The sequence below is a fragment of the Fusarium coffeatum genome (genome assembly GCF_003316985.1).
Source record: "Fusarium coffeatum strain FIESC_28 chromosome Unknown BRIP53273_contig_199, whole genome shotgun sequence".
Classification (NCBI taxonomy): Eukaryota; Fungi; Ascomycota; class Sordariomycetes; order Hypocreales; family Nectriaceae; genus Fusarium; species Fusarium coffeatum.
In genome coordinates this window covers 81,848-106,248 of record NW_022157992.1, presented here as the reverse complement: position 1 = coordinate 106,248, position 24,401 = coordinate 81,848, and the positions used below count along the sequence as shown (strand labels likewise).

Sequence of the window (24,401 nt, the reverse complement as noted above, 5' to 3'; positions counted from 1 at the left end):
TCAGGGTAGCATTTGTACATCGATTTACAGCATCAGACAAAAAGAATGCTCTAAGAAGGTTTGTCATTTTGACGAATTAATGACAGAAGGTTAGCAAGTTCAGGAGGAGGGTCGGTGTTAAGGTTCGAATATGTTTTTATTTTTCGGCCGTCACGAGACAGAAGCTGATTATTTTATCCAGTATGGGGAATCATGTTGGCCGTCTCATAGACAGAAGCTGAGTTATCCAGTGTGGAGAATCATGTTGGCCATCTCGTGGACAGAAGCCGTGATTATGTAAGTGCTGTGTATGTTTTTTGTAATTTTGTGATTTCGAACGTGGTGGTTCTTGGTTAAGGTTTGGATGTATGTACGTCGAACCGCTTTGTAAGTTGTTCTGGCCGGTGTCCTCTGTTGGACACTGGGTATAGTGTTAACCGGATATATAACCTTGCCTTGGTTGTCTTGAAGAAAGTATAAATCCTGGGAACCTGGAGGATGAGGCATCCATCGTCGAGTCAAATGCTGAGTCGGTGGCCTTGGGCAGAAGGTGATGTCTTGAAGTTTAATACAGCATCACGGTGGATTTACGCTGGAGGACGCAACACGGCAATATCTATGAGAAACAAGCTAGAGATATATGAAAGCCTTCCTGTTCGCAGCTAGCTAAAATAAAAGAGCATAAGTGCTTGCAAAAGCTGACCAAATTATTTCGTCTCTGATGTTCTCGGCCGCCAATTCTACTTATACCCCGACACTTGCTCACAGTGAACGTCTGCACTGAATTGCCTACATGATACATACATAGTAGTAATCTCCCGGTCCTCAAGAATAATTAACATCATCCAGATTAGAAAAAATATTTATTCGAGTCATCTGCTCCTATCTCAAATCTTCTTTCCCTCACAAGATCCCCCACCAAAGTGTCACCCATGCACGTGGGGTAAACTCCGCCAAGCACAGCACTAAATTTAGACTCCACGCATTCCAACCTTGACAGAGCCTCATCTTTACTTGCACCCTCACTCATCACACATGCACATTTCCAGAAGGGCACTATTCTCACACGTTCGCACAATGACAACAATCGCCTCACTCAAGCGGTTATCCGCAAAATCCCTCTCAGAGAAAATCCTCGAGGAAGTCAACGCCACCGACCCAACCTTTGCAGTGATTGACGTTCGTGATAATGGTAAGTTCACCACCAAATTGAACTTTACACACAAGCTGATGTGTCAAGATTACATTGGCGGTCATATCAAGGGCTGCACAAATATTCCCGCTCATACTTTGGAGGCTATGTTGCCGACGCTCGTGCGTCGCCTCAAAGATAAGAAGACGGTGGTGTTCCACTGTGCTTTGAGTCAACAGCGTGGTCCTAGTGCGGCGCTCAAGTATCTTCGTGAGAGGGATGGTTTATTGAGGTCTATGGGGGAGGAGGCTAAGGAGCAGGATGTTTATGTCCTGGATAGAGGGTTTACGGGGTGGCAGGAGATTTATGGGGAGGATGAGAGGTTGACCGAGGGGTACGTTAAGGATCTCTGGGAGAATTATTAGAAAGAGGGTTTATTAAGCCATAGAAGTGTCGCTATGGGCTTATAGAATAGCGCTTGAGGAAGGAGTGTCGGTACTGAAAGATATCCTGTCTCAATCAACGAGTCATGCAAATTACAGTCCAAATGATAAAATTCTCAAAACATTCCCAACACTATCGCAGAACTGTCGCTATCAGCAAGTGACCCAGTGTCAAGACTTGTAGATACTCACCGACAAAGGCGTCTAATTATCACCACCACCACCATCACCGCCGCCCTCTGCTTCCTTCTTCTCCTTCCTCTTCTCCATCCACGTCTTAAGGATCAAGATTAAACCAGCAATAATCACAACAGCACCTATAACCCCACCAATATAAACCATGTTGTGGACGCCCCCTGCCTTCTCTGCGAGCGAAGGAGCCGCTGGCTTAGGCGGAACGTGGCCAGGGGTTTGGTCGACGTGGGGATCGTGTATCGCGGGCATCTGCTGAGCTGGTGGGTGCCCAGGCTCATAAGGAGGAGGAGGTCGTGGCGGCAGCTGGCCACGGCCATACCCAGGATCGTAATGAGGAGCAGGTCGTGGCGGTAGGTTATCACGGCTATACCCAGGATCGTAACCAGGAGCAGGTCGCGGCGGCTGGTTGTCACGACCATAAGCAGGATTTTCTGGGTAGCCAGGATCATAGGAAGAAGGAGGTTGTCGAGCCGGTGGATGAGTCGGCGGGTGGTCAGGAATATAGATAAGAGCAGGTCGGCGATGCTTCCAATAGTCAGGGGGTTGACCTGGTGGAGGAGGCTGGTTGTCATAAGGACCACGAAGTTGATCATAGGCCCAGTTTGAAAGACTTTCAGGCGAGAGCGGATTCAGTCCGCGCTTGCTAGTAGAAAGAAGCTCTGAGTCCTCGTGATAAGTCTTCTCATATTGTGCATCGTATTCCTCTGGCAGCGTGTCGCGGGTGAAAAGAGTGTCGTGGGCAGGGATCTTGTCCCGACCTGCAGGTAGAGGAGCCATGATGAACTCAGCTCTGTAGTTGAGCAAGGAAGTTAGAGATGATGGCCAAGGAACAAGGCTCTCACTACACACCTGTTGTTCAAATCCGCACTTCATCCAAAGGAAGAAGAACAAGTCTTCGAGGACAACAAAAAGCACATGGTTGGGAAGATGAATAAATAATAAACATCACAGACATAATTGCTTGGTTTGTCATTGGGTACCTTTGTTGTCAAGGTTTTCTGTTACCGAGAGGACAGCGAATGAGGGGATGAAAAAGCTTCCGAGGCGCAACGAGACAAGATATCGAGACGCGTCTATGATATAACTTTGTCGCTGAGTTGTCATTATGCCTTGACACGTTACTTCGGTGGCAGAGGATTTGACTTATCGATCAGATAGGACAGTAAACTCACACATTTCAGGAGGTTGGAGAGGGGATTGTCTCCGTTCGCTTTATGCCTGTTGACTGAGTCGCCGAGTTCCTTGCCATTTGTCTGGCTAATTTGCCCTGGAGTACTGTCTGTGAGTGGCCCCCTTTTCCCTGCGTGGAAGGATGGCCGACATGGCGATCCTCTCATTCAACTCTCTAAATATGCTCTTCGCCCGCCCAATGAGTACGCCAAAGTCTCACTCACAGCTGGTCTTGAGTTACAAGGATAACTGCTGTCCACCAGTATAGAACACTTAAAGAAGCCTCTGATCCCATCATAAGACCATGATCTCAACAAAATTAGGGTTCCCTTACTAAGATGTGATCATACCTGGTTGCATATCGATGGCGATGGCTATAGTGTCAAGATGTTGGACTTCCATTCCATTCAGCTTCGTTCCCTCTTAGAAGTTGGAGGGATAAAAACACAGCCCTTGGCATCGTTATTATCTAGCCTCACCTCCAAGTAAGGCTACACAACGCACTTTAACTGCGACTGCAGAACCCCTTTTCGTACGTATCTTGAGCCTCAATCTCTCCATATTTAATACTAACCATGAATAGCTCTATTACAACCAAACTTATCCGTCAATCTCTCCACAACCGTCAAAATGGGCGGCAGTTTCTGGACTTCGACATGGGCCATCATCATCTATGTCGTTGTCGGCTTAGCCTTGATCATTGGAATGGCCTCTCTCGGCGTTTCCGACCCTGGAGCCAAGACCCGATCGCGTGTCGAAGCGTACGCTCAGCATGAGGAGGCGAAGGTCGCATGGTGGGCAAAAGAGGCAGAGAAGGAGAGGCAAAGGCTTTGTAACGGACAATGTGATATCTGTAGGGCTACGTGCACCGACTACTATGGCATCCCCGGATGTAAAGGGCACTGCAAGAAATGTAACAAGAAGTGCTTCAATAAGAAATTTATCTTGTCCGAAGGGGAGTAAGAAACTGCTTCCAAGGGTTCGGAAAAATGTTATCATGCTTAGAGAAGGGGTGGGTTTGGATGGCTTCAGTTGCAATGTAGCTTTGAGAATGTCCCTCGGTGGCCAGCAACGACTTTGGAGATCAGCTGCTGGATTGCTGCCAGAGTGTCAGAAGAATTGGCCGATGATAATATAAGTGATCGACCACCTTATGATAGATTAGATGCACTTTGGATAACTTATTTTGACGCCCTGAACCTTGGAGACCAATTCTCTGTTAACCACTGGTTGCTTCGATGTTGAAGGTTGTAAACTGAGGCGTACCTACGCAGTCTGCAGTCAAGATACATCGTGAATGACCAGACTTCAAACCAGCACCGAGCCAATAAGAGAGACAATCCATCTTGTTCTTAAAGTATTCCATGCCAATGACAATATTAATTAGAACATAGAAACGCCTTAGGGCTTTGAGCCAAGCACATAAAGATCTGTCCCCTTTATTCTGTTCCCATCCTCGTCTTTCTACTCTATCATAATCTCCTCATCTTTTATTCTCATCCCTCACCTGCCCCGTCCTATAAAAGGACAACCACAACACCATGTCGCACTACTCAACTGGACATGATCATGCGGCCCCTGCCCCGGATGCAAAGTACGAGCACAGGATGAGGTACCCGAAACGAGCTCAATCAGCTGCCTCGCCTCGTCTCGACAGCCGGTCTCTGCCTCCCGGGGAGCTTCCTCCTGGGTCTCTACCTCCAGGATCTCTGCCTCCAGGATCTCTGCCTCCAGGGGTTGTGCTTCCTCCCGAGGTTGTGCTTCCTCCGGGGTTTGTGCCTCCCCCGAGGGCTGTGCCTCCCAGGCCTGTGCCTGACCGGTCGACCAGACCAACTCGCCCTCCCCCGGCAGATAAACCAATCAATGATGATCACCCGACGGTACATGGTTACGGAGAGGAGTATCGGAAGGCTATGAACCCACCTCAGGTTCCAAGCACTGTCATCAATGAACCGTATGTCAACCACGATGACAAAATGCAGTACCCAAAGCCAGCTCTACCATCTGCTGTCCCTCGTCCTCACAACATATGGGGAACATGCAAGAAGCCCGGGGGATGCAACAAGCATGTGGAAGACAAGCCACCTCCGGTTCCGACCACGATGAACCCCGTCAACCCCGTCGTCAAGCCGTCCGCGCGACCCTCCGTGGGCAATCACGTTGAAAAAGCGGTTTACGAGCCGTTTTGGGGCACAAAGACAATAATACTCGCATGTGTTCCTTGCCTACCCATTATAGGCGCTGCACTCTGTGCCGCCTGTACTGCCAGCAAAAACCAGTTGAGAAACAAGGATGGGGACGAAGAAGAGCCCGAGGACGAAGGCGAGGATGAGACTGAGTACGAGGAATAAGGCAGTTAACCGCCGCTCCGAGCAGTTCACACTTGGATGTTGTTCTATGCAACGGCCAACGAAACATGAACAGCATCGGCATGAGGAACTGGGAATCACTTGGGTCTTGTCTTGCTTTGAAGGGATGGATCAAGGTCTCAGCACATTTACAACAAAAACCTTGATTACGTACGGTTCTAGGAAGTGAAAGTCTAAAGTCTAGGATAGCCAGAATAAAACCCCCAAATTCTTCACCTCCCCATCCAAGCCTGAAGCTTCAGCGCTAGTCGTTCAAATCCGTAGAAAGATTCGACGACCACTGGCAATAGAGAGGGGTATCCCTCTTCATCTTAAACTTGTTAAGTTCCTTGAACATCTCAGTGGAATCCTCAGGATCGTCCTCAGTCGACGGGTGTCGTTTCGGTCTCAGTGGTTGTGGATATTTGTTCGTCTTGGTTGGGATTCGTTCATCCTGAGAAAGATGCCAAGGGTGACTGCAAGCGTTAGACCACTTCACTGTAAGGGATTTGTTAGTACTCACTCATCCGGGAGCGGCTTCGGGCCCTTTTTTCCACCGGCACATATGGCAAGACAGCCGGCTAGAAGAAGGATACTGAAAAAGGCGATTAGGAAGATTTGCCAGGTCTTCATCTTGGGCACCGGCGGGAATCTTTTGGCGTTGGGGGCCTTTTTGGATAGCTTGTCAGGAGTCGAGGTTGGTGATAGTTGAAGAAGGGAAGACGATTCAAGAGAACACTTTTATGCCCATGGGTGTGTCCAATATGTCCGAATAGTTATGGGTTTTGGTTACATCTCTTCATATTAAGCAATGCTAATGATCACGCTATAATGAGCCACTGACCTGTTCATAAGGGAGACACCATAGGTGTTCACGTCTTTGAGAAAGGTAATGTTCACCCTAGAATGTTTACCAATGATTATAGAATTGAGTTGCTCCCCTCGTACCATCCGGAAAGTCATCATTGGACGTGGAGATCCTCAACAAGGAGGGGAACTTACCTGCCTATAAGATAATTCTCTTCGACAATTAAGTTCTACAGAATGATCACATGGATAGATGCGTTCAATTACCTTCCAAACGAATAAACCCCCTTCATGAAATACGGCATGTAATCATTGGCTGTAGATATTGCCAAAGTCAGCGGAAAGTCACCTTGCCTTTCCATTGCAATCTACAACAAACCCCATCATCCGTGTACCCCTATTTTGTGGAGACATCTACACTTCAAGATGAGAGAACCGAAGCCCTGGCACCAGATCCTCATCTTTGGCGGTGTAGGCTTACTCATTATTATAACCGTCATCGCTCTCGTGTATGATGCTAAGACCAACGACTCTCCTTCTTATTCCCATCGCTTTGGTAAAGAATGCAACTGCGGATTCTGCGTAAGAAGGAAGAAGAGGGCATTACAGAGGTCGTTGAACTTCGATCAAAGTCAATCAACTTTGGTTGGGCCATAAAAAGTTCGACTGTTCTTACATCCCTTTTCACTATCATCCACCCACTACTTCCTCACAAACAACTACCAAAATGCCTTCCAGAATCTTTGTCAACAAGGCGTCTATCCCAGAAAGGGCCAAAGATGCAATCAACTGGTGCTTTCTCCACCTCGCGGCTTTCCCAATTCTCGCCATCGAAGGTTGGTTCAGCAAAGAAGAAGGCAAGTACATCCAAGACTATCATCGTGATATTGCTTTCTAACAACAGACGAAGAAGCGAAGTCAAGGCCAAGTTCAGGGGCAAGCATGAACGAGAAAAACTGAACACCACCTCGACACCAGGTTTCCTTTTTTGCGGGTGGTATGATATCTGGAATTGCGTGGGATTATGTCTAGAAATGCATGGAATTATGTCTGGAAATACCTGGGATTGTGTGAACCTTCTTCCAGGATTGTTGGAACTTGTCATCACGAGGGAGGAAAATACACTTTCTGATAATATCCTAAACTTTCCAATCAAAATGTTGAGGCAGTGATTTTGCCACAACCAAAATACCAAGTGTCCTCCACTCAAGTCTTCTCTCACTCTACTACCCAAGTGACTGCCCTTCATCCCTCATCACCACTCCCAAGGCCCTATCTCAACTATCTACAACTACCACCAAGTAAGTAACACATCCCTATCCAAAGTCATTTTCTAACATCAACAGCCCAACCGCCACCATGGGATTCCTCAACATGAGCTACACCAGCAAGGTGATACTCTTCGCCGTCCTGGTACTCATCGGCGTCGTATTCCTAGTCGTCGGTCTCCATAGCGGAGAGAGTGCCAAGGAAGCAGAACTCAACCAGCAAGCAAAGGACGAATTCGAGGAACGGTTCGACGCAGAAAAAAAAGTGAGCAAAAAAATTGAAAAGAGATTCAACAAGTTTGTCGAGGCGGACAAAGCGGAGAAAGAACGCTTGGGGATCGTTAAGGAGAGGGATGTGTGTCCGTGGACTTCGCCGAGTGGGTCTGAGGTTTGATGTGGGAGCTGAACTGTTCTGTTTGTCAGGGGAGGAAAAGGACTTTGGTTCTAAGGTGTTTAGCAGTTGTTGTCTTTTCTTGTTGTCTGGATATCGGTGTTTGACAGCTTTTGCTCTACGGTGCAGATTTGTTCGACTATCTTAGCATGGAGGACCGGGACAAGGCCATACATCACCCCCAACCATGTTGCGGAATTTAACAACACTTGCCATGGCTTTCTTCTATATGGCCTCATGTTCCGGGCCTTGTACAGCTCGTCGGTGCCGTGGACTGCACACAAGGGACTTATGACTGGACCAACAGAGTAACATTATCTCTTGCATCTACTTATATAACAACCACAAGTACAGACTCCCAGCACCAGATCAAATAAATTCATCAAACCCCATATACGCTGTGCGCCAGTTCAAACACATCTTCGAAAGGGTATTTTTTTAAACACGAATCACGCTTTGCCCACCCATCCCGAATTGATAAAGAAATCGAATATGCGCCCTCCCTTTTGTGAATCCAGCCGGCAAATCTCCTTTGCTTGCTTCTTCTTGAGTGTGCCGTTGCTCTTCATGGCCTCCTTGAAAATCTGTTCTTTGATCATCAGGTATGGCTTGGGCTGTAGTCTGATAACTTCGCACAGTTTGGCCTCTTCTGGTGTCAGGAGATGCAAGTCTGGGGCTGTGTCTTGTGTCATTGACATGGGCTGTACACCTGATATTGGCTGGGCCGTGTATCTTTGTTTGGGAGCAGAACCGTGGCCATTGACTCCGTTGACACCATTGACCTGACCATTTGTCTGACCGTTGGTTTGCTCGGAGTGACCATTCGTCAATGCCTTGGTCTCTCCATTTACCTCTGGGTTGGCAGGAGGCAACATTCGAGCCGGCAGTTCTGGGGCGATTAAAAGAGCTGCTCCACTTGCGGGCTCAGGTGGAGGAGGTTGCTTAGACCGCTGAGCAGATGCCAGGCGCTCGCGATCCATGGAGCCCATGGGGATGGACTTTTGAATCCGCGATGCCTTCTCTGACTCATACTTCTCACCACTTCGGAGGTCCCCAATGCGCATGTTCCTCCACTCTTGTAATTGCGTAATGGCTTGTCTTAGGTTGAGCTCATCAAGTAGACCCTGGTTTAGCTCTTCGAAATCCTGACGGTTCATCATTCGGGCGAATGGCTTGGCTTTTTGTAACAAATCCTTCTCTTCCTTTGTGCGCTTCTTTTCTAGTTTCGTGTTCTCCCTGTAGTCAAGCAGGTTGTGTTCGAAGATGACCTTCTTCCGCTCCACACGTTGTGTCAGACGCGCGTTGTAGATGTCCATCACTGTAAGCTTGAGTTCCATTTCAGGCTCAAGCTCGCCAGTTCTGGGGTTGAGTCCATCACCAGGATCAAACTGCATCAGCTGAACAGCTTCTTCAGCCTCGTTCGCATACTCCGTCTCAAACTCCAGACGACCAGGCATGTATCCTTGAATCTCGTGACAACTGGGTACACTGGCTGTCGGTTTCGTCTTGGGTTGTAAGGCTGGCGCATTCTTGGCTGCATCTCGTCGTTCCTCTATTCTTTGCTTCTTGCGAGCCTGGAATTCTTCCCGAGGAATCTCGTTCGCTAGCTCGCAGTCGTGGGGGCTACATCTTTTCGGTAATGGGAAGGCAGGCGAGTCGACGTAGGTTGATAAGTAGTGGTCGCGAACTTCGTCCTTCTCTCGGAAACCACCAATATGATCGGCAATGTCTGCCCATGAACCGAGACCATAGATCTCTGCACCCTCAAGGAGAAGCAGTTCCTCGTCGGCTCCCCATTCTCGGTCGAAGATGGGGAATGAGTTTTGTTCGATTACACGAAAAGCGTGCGTCGCGGGGTTGTGAGCATTTCGAGATTCACCTTTGGCGAAACACGAAACACAAAGATCGAAGTCATTACAGGCTGCGTCGGCACATCGAATGCGGACCTATATAACCACCAACATGATTAGCAACTCCATCATGACGACCCATCAAGTTTAGCCGGGATATCCCCGAAGCGCGTTTCGAGGTTTCCAAACAATGATCAGGCAGCAGCCAAAAGTACCTACAGTGGATGTAATATCTGATGAACAGACGTCGCAAACGTATTTGACACCACCCTCACTCCCTCTTGAGATGGTTTTCTTTCGTATGACACCCATATCGTCGGTTGCGATGTCGGGCCGGGGAGTTGTTAATTACCCCCCTGTCTAGGAGTAGCAACGGGCTGGAGGCCACGCAGGGCGCGTCAGAGACGAAAAAGAGGGCTCTCGATGATGCGCAATTGTTGACGGGTATTACGCGACGCGAAATCTGATGGAAGATGTAGAAATGCGGTCGTGGTTGATGAAACTGGTGATGGATTGATTGGTCGAGGGGCTTGGAAGTTGCGATGTTGTTGATTATGGCGCTTGCCTGAGCTACTCTGGGGCTGGTCTGAGCTGGGCTGAAGCGCACTTGCTGTGGGTATCGAATCGGGGAAGTCAGTCGTCACTGAGCATGACCCCACATTCAGGTTGTCCGAGATCACGTGAAGCTCTCAACTTTCTTGGATATCCCCGCCAATGAACGAGCGACGCCAATCCCCATGGTTAATCCCCACATTGATCACTGAGAGCTCAAAGTGACGATGAAGAATGGAGTGAATGTCTTTGAGGGATGAATTTTGTGTTACATTGTACTCAATACTTTCCTCTCAGAATGGTGAATATGATGGAAGACCTCAAAGTTGGTTAAATCCAGGAATGTTATCGTTACCATGTAAAATGTTCCGATGTGTCTGCCTTCTCATAACAATACCAGACTCATTCCTTGACAGCCGAAACTTGTTGCAGCGAATACAGCCCACTCTCCATCCGTAGACTCCCCCGAAAGCACGGCCGAGAATAAAACCGTTATCCGCGCCATTCAGAATTCCAGACTTGCTATAAGAGCTATTTATCTTGCTAGTTCGCTTCACTCAGCCTGGCCCGTGATAAATTGAGGTCTCTCCAACCTTGAAATTGTCAATTGGATATTTCCAACCCCTCTATCACTTCTCATACTGTTACCCCACCATCATCATGCCTGATCAAATTCTTGACGATATCTCTCATCGCAGATATAATCCCCTCACGGATTCATGGCTGCTTGTGTCACCTCATCGCACGAAGCGACCTTGGCAGTACGTTTTTATGAACTTATATGAGAAATGATCTAACATGTTACAGAGGTCAGCAAGAGGCTGCTGTCGCAACTGAACTTCCTGAATATGATCCCAAAGTACGCCCATGACATCACATCATGAGACCTTCGTCTGACAATCTCAGTGTTACTTGTGTCCCGGCAACCCTCGAGCAGCTGGTGACTCCAACCCGAAATATGAAAAGACTTTTGCCTTTGTGAACGACTACAGCGCTGTCAAGCAAGAGCAGCCCGAATATGACGCCAAGGCCTCTTCCAACGACTTGGAATCTCTACTTCTCCAGGCTCAGGGTGTCAAGGGCGTGTGCTACGTCCTTACTTTCTCCCCCAAGCACCATGTCACTCTTCCCGATATGACTCCCGAGGAAATTGTCCCTGTCATTGAGCACTGGACACGCATTTACGCCAACCACTTGACACCATCAAACCCTCGCGCGGCTGAGGCTGATCAGCTTTCTATCTCCATGCCCAAGGACGCTGCCCCTAGCCCCTCGGAGCAATACCGATATATGCAAATCTTTGAGAACAAGGGCGCTGCCATGGGTTGCTCTAACCCCCATCCTCACTGCCAAGTCTGGACCACATCGACCATGCCTGAGGAGCCAGGCAAGGAGCTTGTTCAAATGGCCAAATACCGTGATCAGCACGACGGTCGCCATCTTCTAGGCGATTATGTCAAGCTGGAATTGGAAAAGCAAGAACGTGTTGTCTGGGAGAACGATGCGTTCGTTATAGTCTGCCCTTGGTGGGCTGTCTGGCCATTTGAGGTCCTCGTCCTCCCCAAGCGACACATCCAATCCCTTCTCGACTTCAAGCCCGAGGAGCGACTCCAGTTTGCCGAGGCGATTCAAGAAGTTACCCGAAGATACGACAACCTGTTCGAGTGCAGCTTCCCTTACAGCTCTGGTCTTCACCAAGCACCTCTCGATGGAACACCTGAAGAGTTGGAGAGCGCTTATTTCCACATGCACTTTTACCCACCCCTGCTGCGCTCCGCTACTGTCAAGAAGTTCCTCGTCGGTTACGAACTTTTGGCTGAGCCACAGCGTGATATCACTCCTGAGCAAGCCGCAGCCCGCTTGAGGAACTGCGGCGGTGAGCTTTACCGAAAGAATCTATAGGTTTGGCCCATCCGTTTGATCTATTAAAATTTATACAATATCTACCCATTAAATGCTTTTATGTCATCATGTTCAACCCATGCAATGTCCCCACTGTACCTTTTTACATCGAACCCGTCGTACGATTTCACTACGGCACTCCGTTTAGTTGTACTGGACGTAGTAGTCGCGGACAAGGGGCATCCAGATCAGAGAAGTGGAAGCCAGGCAGAAGGGGAAGAACTGAGGGAGACCGAAAGTCATGGACTTGAAGATGAAAAGCTCACTGGCAAAGTGGCCAAAGGCAACAATGTAGGTCCAGTAAGCAAGGGTGTAGACAGGACCAATGTGAAGGTTGTAAGCGGCGTAGCATCGAACAATGCAAGTGATAAGAGTCCAAGTGCCGAAAAGTCTACCAGCGAGGGGAGTCAACTGGTCGGTGGCCTTGGGGTCGTTCTGAGCGGGAACCAGCTTGTTGGCCTGGTCTTCGGGTTCGAAGTTCTTGGTCTTGGTGGGAAGCTTGGGGTTGCGAATGAATCGACCGTTATAGACTCGTCGGGAAAAGTGCAGGGTGGTGTACGCCTGCAGTGAGTTGCCTATGGAGATAATAGAGAGCTGTGTGGTCAGCATCTTACTTGGAGGGAGCGGGTTCAGGGCGTCTTACGATGATCATGTAGTAGGGCAGAACACCCTTGGCTTCGGGGAGGAAAGGCTTGAGAGCGTCCATGATGAATGATAAACGGATTGAGTAGTAAGAGAAGAACGTCAATTGCAGTCTCGGTGGTTGTAGATATTAAATAAAGGACGAAATTGGTATAAGACGATTAATCCGGGTCCGTAGGTCGGACGTATGTTTTTTGGTGGGAGAGACGGACCTGTCATCGGGGATAGAAGCTTGGACCATCTCAACAACGTCAGGTCAGGGGTAGCAAATCTACTGGTCCCTAAAATTCAATTGAGCCCAGCCTAAGCCAAGACAAGGAGCCGAGGGGCAGAAGAGGTGCTTTGCCTTGTGATTGACACTTTTTTTCCCTGTCCATTTCTTCTTCTCTCTTCTGCACAACAATTTTATCTTTCTTGTTGCGCATCGTTCAAAATGGCTGCCATCGCAGAATTTCTCGAAAACGTACCGCAGCCTCTGCAGTGGGGTCTTGCTGGTGTTGGTGCTCTCTTCCTGGGCTCCAAGATCTTGAGCTTCCTCCAGCTTGTCCTCAGCGCTTTCGTGCTCGGAGGTACCAACGTAAGTCATCTTGTGTCTCAATTGAGTTCCCCCAAACTAACAACTGTCATTAGCTGCGCAAGTATGGAAAGCCTGGTACCTGGGCTGTCATCACCGGTGCCTCTGATGGCCTCGGCAAGGAGTACGCTCTGCAGCTCGCTGCCAAGGGCTTCAACCTCGTCCTCGTTTCCCGAACTCTGTCCAAGCTAGAAACCCTCTCTACCGAGATCCAGGCCAAGTACCCCGGAAAGGGTCTTCAGATCAAGGTTCTCGACATGGACTTCTCCAAGAACAGCGATAAAGACTACGAGCGCCTCAGCGAGCTGATCTACGGTCTGGATATTGGTATCCTTATCAACAACGTCGGCCAGAGCCACAGCATCCCCGTTCCTTTCCTCGAGACCGACAAGGAGGAGCTCCAGAACATCATCACTATCAACTGCACTGGTACTCTCCGCGTTACCCAGACTGTCGCTCCTATCATGAAGGCCCGTAAGAACGGTCTTATCCTGACCATGGGATCTTTCGGTGGATGGACTCCTACTGCTCTTCTGGCTACTTACTCCGGTAGCAAGGCTTTCCTCCAGCAGTGGAGCAACGCTCTTGCTGCTGAGCTTGCTGATGACAAGGTTGATGTTTACCTCGTTCTGAGCCACCTTGTCACCACCGCCATGAGCAAGATCCGCCGTCCTAGTCTTCTTGTTCCCAACGCTCGCAACTTCGTCAAGGCTACTCTCGGCAAGGTTGGACTGGGTGGTTACCAGACTGCGCCTTACACTTACACTCCTTGGTGGAGCCACTCTTTCATGCTGTGGTTCATTGAGAACATTCCTGGTGCTAACGGTCCTATTACCATGTCTGTCAACAAGAAGATGCACGAGGATATCCGCCGAAGGGCTCTCCGCAAGGCTGCCCGAGAGGCCAAGAAGCAGTAAATGTAGATATAGTAAAAGGAGAAGATGGTTGGAGAATTAGGTACCTGGATATCGTATATCTAAGCTGAACAAAAAGAAGGAATGAGAGAGTGAATAGGAAGAGTAAATACAAGATAATTAAAGTTCGTCTGCCTGTCTGATTCATCGTTCTAATCATTTGTGTCTTGACAACGCTTTCAAAGCTTCTGATAGTGGTAGTTGGGTAGATGACCCATAGTTGAGTGGCTCGGTATCCTCTTTCTCACCGACTAAGAATGGAACACGACCAAGGCACCGTCACCTGTTGGTAACACTTGAAGACTGTTGCAAGGAATAAATGTTGAGGTAACACAGACAGCTCATAGGCGCGGCCTGCTTTGAAGAAATTAATTAAGCTGGGATGCTTTGAGTTTCGCATTGAACAAGGACGTTGAACATTTGATAAGCTTATAGTAAACCTTTGTTGACGATAATATGCTGAGAACACTTCAATTGAAGAGACCAGAGATTTTTTAATATTACTAACGTAATTCTTTGTACTGTACACCCAGATGAATGCAGCATCCTGTCTGGGTGCATTTGGCTGCATTTCATGACGCGTGGTTACTGCTCTTTCAGCCTTGCACCAAAACAGTCTTAGCGCCCAAGCCCCAGTCGCGAAAAATCCGTGCTCCATATCCAGCCTCCCCAAGCTCTCGTCAAATTGTTTATCATTTTCTCTAGCATGCAACACTTGCAATAGACTCTATCTCAAGCCCCGACGACGACGCGATTTAATCGACAACCAACGGCCACGGTTATCGACGCGACTACGAGGGATTGTTATCCTAATCATAATTCATCCCGCGCGCCTGGCAATCGTCGCTTTCACTTTTTGATGATCCGCGATCTGCTTCCATCGGTATAGCAACGAACCCAAACTGGTGAAGCTTCCCAGGCCCGCCGAGGGCTTCGATTTTGCTGCCCATAATGTCGTTTCCACAAACAACTCCGGTTCGCCCAGTTCCTGGCGCATTCTTGAATACGCCGGCTGTTGCTTCCAGATTTCAGCAGGGTCAAGATCCTGTGCGCCGACAGCTGTTCCCAGTTTCTGAGAGCAGCCCGTCCGTTTCGAATCTTAGGAGTCCTGCGCCGCCATCTTCAGGCTCATCGCGACCCGTCAACGCCGCTGGTTCATTAGTACCTAGGTCAACTAATAGCGATGGCTTGATCGCTCCCGCCCAGCTGCCACCTCCACGAGCGGAGAATGTAGCCCCCGTTGTCAAGGCCGCCAGGGCTATTAACCAATGCCTTCAGGCCGATGGACGCTACCCCGACCTCGATTCATACTGCAGACGTACGTGCAAGATTTCTATGGATGGAGGAACAAGCTAACAAGATACCAGAGGGCGCGTCTTCCGATTACGATCTCGAAAACACCGATTCCGCCATGGCCCCATTTCACAAGACTCAAATGTATCCTATCCCGAACCAAGTCTTCGATCACTACAACGCTGGCGAGCTCCAAACTCTTATGGGTCTATTTGCTGAGATTAACCATGCTTGGGTTGTTATTGACAACTCCTTGTTTCTATGGGACTACACGCATCCTGACCCCGAGCTCATCGGATTCGAAGACTCACCGCATACTATCCACGCCGTCGCGCTCGTTCCCCCTAAGCCGGGCATTTTCGTGGCCTCAATTACTCATATTTTAGTCGTCGCGACCTCTCAGGAGATAGTGCTACTGGGTGTTGGAGCTTCCGATACTCCCTCCGGTACCAAGTCAGTCAGCCTCTACCAGACGAAAATGAGCCTTCCTCTTCGTGGCATCGAAGTTCGCGTAATCAGTGGATCCGCCAACGGTCGAGTTTTCTTTGGTGGTAGCAACGACATCGATATTCATGAGCTTTACTACCAATCCGAAGAGAAGTGGTTCTCCAACCGATGTGGAAAGATTAACCATACCAACCCCGGCTGGTCTTCAGTTGTCACCCTACAAGGAGGTTTCTGGTCGCAAAAGTCTCCCGAACACCTTGTTGATATCGTGATCGACGATTCGAGAAGCCTTGTATACACCCTCTCGAGCCGCTCAACCATCCGAACATACCATATGGAGTCGCCCGATCGACTGAACAAGGTTATCGAGAAGGAGAAGGTCCACTGTCTTCGAGATATCGCCCATATGATCAGCCAGTCTCGTCTGTTGACCGACAAGGTTCAAATCGTTGCGATTAGTCCCATTTCTAAACAGGAGGCAGCGAAATTGCATCTGATGGCCTTGACAAATACTGGATGCAGACTGTTCTTTAGCGCTACTAGTGCTGCGTCCTATTTGTACGGCTCATCGACCAACCTGGCTCCCCAGAGTATGCAGGTTCAGTTTATCAAGTTTCCTCCAGGCCAGAGCGCTAGAAGATCGCCCTATCCTGGTGGTGAAACGATTGTCGATCTCGAATCCCCTGCTCTGACAAACAGCCGAAAGGGCGCGCGATTCTCGCCTGGATACTTCCTCGATTTTGTCTGCAAGGAAACGAACCAACACGAAGATACTCTATTTATTTCTGGACCCGAGACGGGACGTCTTAAGAACACAGTCCCCACCTCGCCTCTGAAATACCACGAGAGCGGCATCTGGATTGATATTGGAAGTCGGGCTGAGGCGGTGGGACTCATTGGAAAGCCGTTCGCCGCTGCAGGACAGCCTGTGGGTTTTGGTAACGAGCTGGCTGTTCAGTTCGACGATGCGCCCAGCGAGTTTGCGATTCTCACCAACACTGGAGTTCACATCATCCGACGTAGACGTTTTGTGGATATCTTTGCTTCTGCTATTCGAGGTGCTGTTGGAGACGAAGGATTAGAGCTTGTCTGCCGCCGGTTTATTAACACTTACGGCCGAGTGGAGACAGTTACTACTGCTTTGGCTGTTGCTTGTGGTCATGGAGGTGACTCCCGACCTGGCGCAGCACGTGCGATTGACCAGGCCACTGAAGACCGGGCCCGATCCGTCTTTGTCGACTTTGGTGGACAGCCCACCATGGCCGAGACTGACAGCGCATCTCTCACAATAGACTCTGTCAACCTGTCTTCCCGACACGACGCCCTGGCTCTGTACCTCTCTCGACTGATTCGCCAGTTGTGGAAGTCTACAGTCATCACCCCTGGTGTGTCCCCTACGGGCGGCATCACCATCGCTTCTACAATCCCTCTTTCTAAGCTCAGCACTGTTCAAGAAGCCCTGGAGCGTCTAAGGAGGTTCCTCGACTCCAACCGTGGCCTTATCCAGGGTCTGTCTGGTCCTTCTGATCTCCAGCATGTGTCTAGTCGCCAGGAGGAGGTCGCCCTTCAAGCCGAGCACCAGGCTCTGCATGCTCTGCAGAAGTTGATGGAGAGCATCTCAGAGGGTATTTCCTTTGTTCTGATGCTCTTCGACGAGCGCGTGTCTGATATCTACACTCGTCTTGACGACACCGCTCGCCAACAGCTTAGGGAACTCACATACGAGAAGCTTTTCTCTCAAACAGATGGCAAGGATCTGGCTAAGCTCCTTGTCAAGGCTATTGTTAACCGCAACATTGAGAGTGGCTCCAACGTTGAGACCGTTGCCGACGCCCTGCGACGCCGATGTGGCAGCTTCTGCAGCCCAGATGATGTCGTCACTTTCAAGGCCCAAGAGCAGCTCAAGCGTGCTTCTGACCAACCTCTTCAGACTAACCAGTCCCGAAGCTTGCTGCACGAAAGTCTCAGACTATTTGAGAAGGTTGCTGGCAGCCTCACTTTCGCCAACCTCCAGACCGCTGTCCAACAATATATCGACCTCAAGTACTATGCCGGCGCTGTCCAGCTGTGCCTGGTTGTGGCACGGGAGAAGGATAGGGGTAACACAGCTCTTGCTTGGGTCAATGATGGCAAGCCTTCAAGTGACCCTCGAGCCAATGCTTTCAACGACCGCAAGCGTTGTTATGATATGATTCACGATGTCTTGAGCCACCTGGACGCTGCATCAAGCAGTGAGCCTGAAATGGTTGACGGCCGACTGACTCTTATCGCAACCAAGAGGCTTGAGGCCTACAAGGTGGTGAATGAGTCCGATGATGAGGTGTTCCATTTCGACCTTTATGAGTGGTATATTCAACAAGGATGGACCGACCGCATCTTGGCTATCGAATCGAACCACGTGGTTACCTTCCTCCAGCGACTTGCTGGTACCAATATCGAGCATGCTGATCTGCTGTGTCGTTTCTACACCAACCGCAGCCGATTCTTTGATGCAGCTGAGGTTCAGGCTGAACTTGCTAACTCCGATTTCCCCATCAGCATCAAGGACCGAATCAGATTGCTCAGTCTGGCCAAGGCCAATGCCAATGTCTCTACAACTGGTATTAGCCGACAGCAGCAGCAAATGCTCAACCACAGTGTCACTGAGTTGCTCGAGATTGCACACATCCAGGATGATTTGTTGGAGCGATTGAGAGCTGATGACCGTATCGATCCTGAGAGGGCTATTGAGATTGAGGATGCTCTCAAGGGCAAGATTCAAGGTCTCTCCGAGGTAAGTTGCACATAACCCAGTTCACACATACCCTTACTGACAAATATTAGCTGTTTAATGACTACGCCGACCAGGCCGGTTACTACGACCTCTGTCTGCTTATTTACCATGTGGCTGATTACCGTAACCATATGACGATTTCGGGTACCTGGAACAACTTGATCCAGCAGACACACGATGAAGTCATGTCTCGTCTGGAGATGTCAGAACCCGGCATGCCCTCGCCACCCCTACCCTACGAAGCCGTCACCAGCAAGATCCAAAACATTGCCCACCGTACATCACTCGACAGCTTCATTTTCCCCATCCAAGACCTCCTACCAGAACTCTGCCGCTACGCTGTGGCGCAACAACAAGATGCCACAATTGGTGCTGATCCTACCTGGCCAGTCCAGCTGTTCCTCACCTTGGGTGTTTCTCATGACATGATTGTCCGAGTGCTGGAAGGTGTTTTCGATAGCCAAGATTACGGTTTCAGCGGATCCGTAAGAAACCGCATGATTGAGCTTATTGTTTATGTTGTTAGCGACTGGGTGGCCGAAGCCCGCCGACGTGGTGGTGCAGGCAAGGGCGGCGCCATTGGCCCCTCTGTAGCCGACCTCCTCAAGAGATGCGACGCCGCCCTGCCTCCTCCCGGACATGGCAACAACGCCGGCGGTGCAGACCTGGCCGATGTCAGGCGGGTGCTCAAGGGACTGAAGCAAGAGGTTGAGGGTCTTTCGCAACGGGTGCCTACAGGAAGTCTCAGATTTGCATAAGTGACGGAAACAACGCATTAGAGGTTTGATCAAAGAAATTCGAGATGAGTTTTGAGTAGTGTTTTGGGATGATGAATATGCTATAGGCGCCAAACGGGTGCGTTGTACTGTATAGGTTCAAAGGTTTTTTATTTTTTTACATTGTAATTATTAAAGACATGGGGGGTATCGTAGGCGCCCCTTGAAAAGAATGGAAAGAAATGGCAACAGAAGAATATGCGCTGTATCTATGACTCCTCGAGTGTTGACCGCCAATGCAGGGCAGTTTTGTCCACAGCAGTTCGCACCCTGTCATCGAAGATGCTGTCCAGAATGGCCCTGCTGTCCAACAGAACCCGGTCATTGCAGGTGATGTCCAGTCACTGCAACAATACCCGGTCATTGCAGGTGCTGGCCAGTCACTGCAACAATACCCAGTCATTGTGCCAGCGTTGTCATAAGGCGACCGCAGCGTTGCGTTTTTTACCGCCCTATCTGCTGGCAGCGGTGAGGTGTGGGTGAGGCCTGCATATGTTGCCCGCCTCACTTTGGGAAGGACGTGAGAGTTAGGCGAAAAAAAGGTGACACGCCATTATTGGAATGGGCCTCACGCAGATGGCACTGTGGGGGTGCTTGTGAGGATGTTGGATATATAAGTGAGGTTTGGGATGATGGTGAGGCAGTATTCAGTCCAGTTGCCTCAGTCTTGATGACTATCTCTTTGTTTTGACGACGTTACTTTCACTATGGTCTGGGACCTATATACTCTTTCTTTTGTTTCTTGGAGCTGGACTCCCTTACTTAATACGACTTATATACATCGGCGATGACAAGATGAAGCATCAACCACAGCGATGGCAAGATATACTGTCAACTAGCACGACAACTTCGACCATCCACGATGAGAACTTTACACATCAACGATTACAACATAATTCATCAACCATGATGCTTATTACATACGTTTACCACGCTCCGGCGTGCTTTTCACCCAGCGATTAGCAACATTGCTTCGCTGGGCACCACGTTCAAGACCACCCTCAGAGTTTCACCACAACTACAAGCATCAATCTCTCGAGGCTCTGGTCGCCCATACTCGACATGATCCGGCGTCCGGTATGGTTTCAAAAATTCGACTTCTTGTATCTTGTGGTCTGGCAAGACTTGGGTTAGATACTTGGAGTAATGGGGGGAGTCACTTCTCGGTCGTTTTATAGATTGGGAGGAATTATAGAAAAGAGGGGATATATAGAATGGGTTGGTAAACGGTCTTTATATAATGTTGAAAGGAGGTTATACTCGTTCGTTATTAATCCTTTGTATCATTATAGGGTGGTTAGACTGTTGGGTTAGGTTATGGGACTGTCAGAAATTCGACCAAAACATATATACCTAATCATCTTACACGAATAGATCTGATAGAGAACCATCACATTAAATTCCTTTGCATTCTGGCTTAATAATTATCAGTCTTCTTCCCATTTCTATTATACCTTGATGAACACTCCGATGTAGTCTCCGTGCGGCGACTTTTCGGATACTTCGTATATATAAATATCCCCATCACAACCACCGAAAAGCAGTATCAACAACACAATTCATTCTCATGTTAAGATCCTTTGCAACAAAAACAGCAAAGATGGCTTCCTCCACCGTCGATCCCGCACTCATGACCCTCCAAAACCTCTACGCCAACAAGGACAAAGACAACTTCGAAGAACAAATGATCTACGTCTCAAAGACTCTCATGCCCAGACTTATCAGAAACTTGCCTCCCCAAATGGGAATCTCAGAGAATATGACTACACCTGTCAAGTTCTTGGATAGTGCTTGTGGGTCTGGTGTTTTGACGGATGCTGTTCAGAAGATCCTGTCTAAGGATGTTCTTGAGAAGAGTACCTTTTTGATGGCTGACGTTGGGGATGGAATGCTTGGTGTTGCGAAGAAGAGACATGGCACTGAGGGTTGGGTTAATGCTGAGATTAAGAAGTTGGACGCTACAGTAAGTTGACTCTTTGACGTGTAGTATCGGAGACTAACGAAAATGTACAGAACACAGGGCTGCCAGAGAACTCGTTTACGCATGTTGGTCTCGGTCTAGCACTTCACGTTATTCCCAAGCCTGATGCTGTGCTTGCTGGTAAGTAACCACTCTCCGGTACATCTACGAGCAAAACTGACACTTCAGACTGCAAACGCATCCTCCAACCAGGCGGCATCTTCGGCGCAACAACATTCCACTCAGAAAACACATTCTGGTACCCTGATATCCGTACAGCCTTTGAATCCTTCCCCTTCCCAGCGCCTCTGCCAGACGTAGCGCCCATGCAAATGCACGATCAAGGCGACTGGACATCACCCGCCTGGATCGAGAATCATCTCGAAGAACAAGGCTTCCAGGATGTTAAAGTTACTGTTGATCACGACAAGTACTACTTGAGAAGTGCGGAAGAGTATGTGTTGCAGGTTGGGATGATGATGGGGTGGTTGATGAATGCTTATTGGAGTGAGGAGGTTAGACGGGAACATGATGTGAATGAGGTTAAGGAGTTGGTTAGGAAGCATTTGGAGGAGAAGTATCAGGGCAAGGGGTGGGAGATTGAGTACAAGGTGATTGTTATGACTGGAAGGGTTGAGTAGGACAAGTTGTACACTGGTAATAAACGATAGGGATGGGAGCCTGAACTTGACGTTCTGGCGTTAACAAATTGGATAAAGAAGGATACCTAGCTCAGATCTGTTCTCCATTTCCAGTACTAATATACCAACACAGAAAAGACTTGAGATTTGATATGCAGGTCAATTGATGGTCTTGTCTGCGATCCTGTTCTTTAAAATTGTTGCTAAAGTGGTGGCTAACCTGCAGCATCCGTGGATAGCTTCTGCAGGGACCTGCAAGAGTCGTGTTCTCGCCAATTTTTCACAAAGGCCCCGTCGATTCAGAACAAAGACTCTACAAAACATCAGTGTATCTGTAAAGTCCCTTGTGATTAAATGTTCTTAGGATCCATTGATAAGCCCCCTTTGAAGTCCCCCTTGGCAAGGAATGAAGGTGACACGTGATACATCCAGCCAAGGGGAACTTGTTAGCTTATCTCCACATGGCCTCGACCTGAGCTTCAATCACCACAACTAGAAGAGGGGGACGAGCTACTTTTCTTTCTTTCTTATCGCCATGTTATGACGTGTATGCTCAATCCGGACTCTCAATTACAAGAGGGATAAATCGCCATCATGATCGCTTCTACATGGACCCTCCTCGCCCTCGGCGCATTAGTCGCCGCGACACCATCGAGAGAAGATGCGCTTCCTTCGTATCACTACGGCGCTCCCATACCCGTTGAGTGTATGAGTCGTAATTCGTATGTTGATCTGTTAAACAAATGATTGGATAGAGTGCTGATGCAGAGAATAGTGAGACTGGCGAACATGTCGAAAACGAAAAACACGAAATCGAATGGAAACCCTTCCCAACATGCAACGAAACCGGTCGTCCCCTCGAATTCAACTACGGAAAAGAAGGCGAAGTCAACTGTACAATCGCCATGATCGACGATCCCTTCTTCCACCTCCTCGAATTCTACATCCACTCCGATGCGCCTCTGTCCTGCCGCGTTCCGTCCCGCCCAGCCGCTGAAGTCGAAGTCGTAGGCGAGAAAGCTCCCCCGAGGGAGTACGTTCCCGTGGTGTTTGCTCTAGCGGGTACACTGCAGCTTAGCCATATTCATATCAGCACCAAGATGAATGTCTTGCTGCATAGCACGCCGAAACATCATGCGCATCCGCATGATAGCGGTGTGTTGGATTCTGCGATTGCGTACAGTACTAGTCCTTTGCATCACTTGCAGGGCTCACATACGAGAAAATTAGTTATTGGTGATCCGCTACCGTTGGTGCTTTCAGTGCGATGGTTTCCTACGCCTGCACTCCCCAAAACGGAGGGCAAGGTGGAGTGGCAGGGTCTTGGAGGGCATATTTATGCTAGTACTGTGTTCTACAGTCTTGTTTCGTTCGGCGCGGGTGTGCTTGTTGCGGGTATGTATACTATGGGTGTCGTTTTGCCGAGACGACTTAAAGGACGGGCGCTTGGTGGTGCGACGCCTTTGGGATATGGGGTTGGTACTGTTGGGAATGGATGGGGGTATTCAAAGCCGAATAAGAGATCGGATTAGATCTATGTATGATGCATTTATGGAGTCGGAGGATATGGGTTCTTTTTCTTTAGAGCTTGTAATGTGAAAAGTAGCCGGGGAGTACATTCGCCTGGCAGTGTATCATCAAATGTCCCTCTATCTGTCCTCGTGATTACTGTGTCTTGGGCTTGACATCGCCGCTCACACGTCGCAACAGTCTCATATACATATCCACCGCCATAATCCCAGCTATAATCATTAGCAACACATCAAATATTTGAGTAACGAAACTTACGTAGAACAGCATAAGGAGCATAAGTCCCCCAAGCCAAACTCATCTTCTGACTCTCACTAACCATATCCCCACCCATACTCAACAACTCAGCAACACAAGCAACAGACCCCATAGCAGTTAAACATCCAAACGCCAACCCCGCCAGCTCCGTAGGTCCGGTGGTAGGTTTCTTAGAAGCCATGTTACAGACAATGTACGCAGCGAGGGGGAATTGGACGAGGAGTTCTATGTAGTACATGCTGTGCAGCCAGGCACCCGAGAAAGAGGGGCCGTAGAATGGGTCGCCGGAGATGGAGATGTAGTTTCTGCGGATGATGCTAAGGGGAGAGGAAGGGGATGAGAATGATGCTGGGTAGAATTCTGAAAAGTCGAGGACTGAGGGTGTTAGTTAACTGGGGGATTGAGTTGGGAGGTGAAAGGTACCGATCATGCCGAATATTTGGGGGACAATCATGAGTACGTAGACCCAGTCGCGGAAGGGTTTTTGAGCCATGATTGTAATAACGAGAGAATAATATGAAGTGGTTAGGTGTTTATGAGATCAATTGAGCTGCAG

At 49.0% G+C, this 24,401-nt stretch overlaps 14 protein-coding genes across 14 annotated transcripts; 9 read left to right on the top strand and 5 right to left on the bottom strand.

The window, feature by feature from the left end:
• Window positions 1-1,056: 1,056 nt before the first annotated feature.
• FIESC28_08497 (uncharacterized protein) lies at window positions 1,057-1,536 on the top strand (the record flags this gene model as incomplete). Its single annotated transcript, XM_031162635.1, has 2 exons — window positions 1,057-1,171; window positions 1,220-1,536. 2 exons carry the CDS (start codon window positions 1,057-1,059, stop codon window positions 1,534-1,536), a joined length of 432 nt encoding a protein of 143 aa, XP_031013327.1.
• Window positions 1,537-1,758: 222 nt separating this feature from the next.
• Window positions 1,759-2,526, bottom strand: FIESC28_08496 (uncharacterized protein; the record flags this gene model as incomplete). The annotated part of the gene is made up of 1 exon (XM_031162634.1): window positions 1,759-2,526. One exon carries the CDS (start codon window positions 2,524-2,526, stop codon window positions 1,759-1,761), a length of 768 nt encoding a protein of 255 aa, XP_031013326.1.
• A 1,023-nt stretch (window positions 2,527-3,549) lies between these two features.
• FIESC28_08495 (uncharacterized protein) lies at window positions 3,550-3,882 on the top strand (the record flags this gene model as incomplete). The annotated part of the gene is made up of 2 exons (XM_031162633.1): window positions 3,550-3,713; window positions 3,777-3,882. The coding sequence occupies 2 exons, from the start codon at window positions 3,550-3,552 to the stop codon at window positions 3,880-3,882; spliced, it is 270 nt and encodes an 89-aa protein (XP_031013325.1).
• Window positions 3,883-4,460: 578 nt separating this feature from the next.
• FIESC28_08494 (uncharacterized protein) lies at window positions 4,461-5,270 on the top strand (the record flags this gene model as incomplete). The annotated part of the gene is made up of 1 exon (XM_031162632.1): window positions 4,461-5,270. The coding sequence occupies one exon, from the start codon at window positions 4,461-4,463 to the stop codon at window positions 5,268-5,270; it is 810 nt and encodes a 269-aa protein (XP_031013324.1).
• A 262-nt stretch (window positions 5,271-5,532) lies between these two features.
• Window positions 5,533-5,900, bottom strand: FIESC28_08493 (uncharacterized protein; the record flags this gene model as incomplete). The annotated part of the gene is made up of 2 exons (XM_031162631.1): window positions 5,533-5,743; window positions 5,791-5,900. The coding sequence occupies 2 exons, from the start codon at window positions 5,898-5,900 to the stop codon at window positions 5,533-5,535; spliced, it is 321 nt and encodes a 106-aa protein (XP_031013323.1).
• A 901-nt stretch (window positions 5,901-6,801) lies between these two features.
• On the top strand, window positions 6,802-7,736 carry FIESC28_08492 (uncharacterized protein; the record flags this gene model as incomplete). Its single annotated transcript, XM_031162630.1, has 4 exons — window positions 6,802-6,935; window positions 6,985-7,071; window positions 7,271-7,375; window positions 7,421-7,736. 4 exons carry the CDS (start codon window positions 6,802-6,804, stop codon window positions 7,734-7,736), a joined length of 642 nt encoding a protein of 213 aa, XP_031013322.1.
• Window positions 7,737-8,182: 446 nt separating this feature from the next.
• Window positions 8,183-9,895, bottom strand: FIESC28_08491 (uncharacterized protein; the record flags this gene model as incomplete). The annotated part of the gene is made up of 2 exons (XM_031162629.1): window positions 8,183-9,679; window positions 9,803-9,895. 2 exons carry the CDS (start codon window positions 9,893-9,895, stop codon window positions 8,183-8,185), a joined length of 1,590 nt encoding a protein of 529 aa, XP_031013321.1.
• A 900-nt stretch (window positions 9,896-10,795) lies between these two features.
• FIESC28_08490 (uncharacterized protein) lies at window positions 10,796-12,037 on the top strand (the record flags this gene model as incomplete). Its single annotated transcript, XM_031162628.1, has 3 exons — window positions 10,796-10,896; window positions 10,943-10,994; window positions 11,042-12,037. 3 exons carry the CDS (start codon window positions 10,796-10,798, stop codon window positions 12,035-12,037), a joined length of 1,149 nt encoding a protein of 382 aa, XP_031013320.1.
• Window positions 12,038-12,181: 144 nt separating this feature from the next.
• Window positions 12,182-12,743, bottom strand: FIESC28_08489 (uncharacterized protein; the record flags this gene model as incomplete). Its single annotated transcript, XM_031162627.1, has 2 exons — window positions 12,182-12,631; window positions 12,681-12,743. The coding sequence occupies 2 exons, from the start codon at window positions 12,741-12,743 to the stop codon at window positions 12,182-12,184; spliced, it is 513 nt and encodes a 170-aa protein (XP_031013319.1).
• Window positions 12,744-13,112: 369 nt separating this feature from the next.
• On the top strand, window positions 13,113-14,170 carry FIESC28_08488 (uncharacterized protein; the record flags this gene model as incomplete). Its single annotated transcript, XM_031162626.1, has 2 exons — window positions 13,113-13,256; window positions 13,310-14,170. 2 exons carry the CDS (start codon window positions 13,113-13,115, stop codon window positions 14,168-14,170), a joined length of 1,005 nt encoding a protein of 334 aa, XP_031013318.1.
• A 948-nt stretch (window positions 14,171-15,118) lies between these two features.
• On the top strand, window positions 15,119-19,438 carry FIESC28_08487 (uncharacterized protein; the record flags this gene model as incomplete). The annotated part of the gene is made up of 3 exons (XM_031162625.1): window positions 15,119-15,485; window positions 15,535-18,680; window positions 18,731-19,438. The coding sequence occupies 3 exons, from the start codon at window positions 15,119-15,121 to the stop codon at window positions 19,436-19,438; spliced, it is 4,221 nt and encodes a 1,406-aa protein (XP_031013317.1).
• Window positions 19,439-21,056: 1,618 nt separating this feature from the next.
• Window positions 21,057-22,057, top strand: FIESC28_08486 (uncharacterized protein; the record flags this gene model as incomplete). Its single annotated transcript, XM_031162624.1, has 3 exons — window positions 21,057-21,419; window positions 21,470-21,557; window positions 21,606-22,057. 3 exons carry the CDS (start codon window positions 21,057-21,059, stop codon window positions 22,055-22,057), a joined length of 903 nt encoding a protein of 300 aa, XP_031013316.1.
• A 594-nt stretch (window positions 22,058-22,651) lies between these two features.
• On the top strand, window positions 22,652-23,589 carry FIESC28_08485 (uncharacterized protein; the record flags this gene model as incomplete). Its single annotated transcript, XM_031162623.1, has 2 exons — window positions 22,652-22,779; window positions 22,833-23,589. The coding sequence occupies 2 exons, from the start codon at window positions 22,652-22,654 to the stop codon at window positions 23,587-23,589; spliced, it is 885 nt and encodes a 294-aa protein (XP_031013315.1).
• Window positions 23,590-23,722: 133 nt separating this feature from the next.
• Window positions 23,723-24,338, bottom strand: FIESC28_08484 (uncharacterized protein; the record flags this gene model as incomplete). Its single annotated transcript, XM_031162622.1, has 3 exons — window positions 23,723-23,799; window positions 23,846-24,220; window positions 24,269-24,338. The coding sequence occupies 3 exons, from the start codon at window positions 24,336-24,338 to the stop codon at window positions 23,723-23,725; spliced, it is 522 nt and encodes a 173-aa protein (XP_031013314.1).
• Window positions 24,339-24,401: the final 63 nt, after the last annotated feature.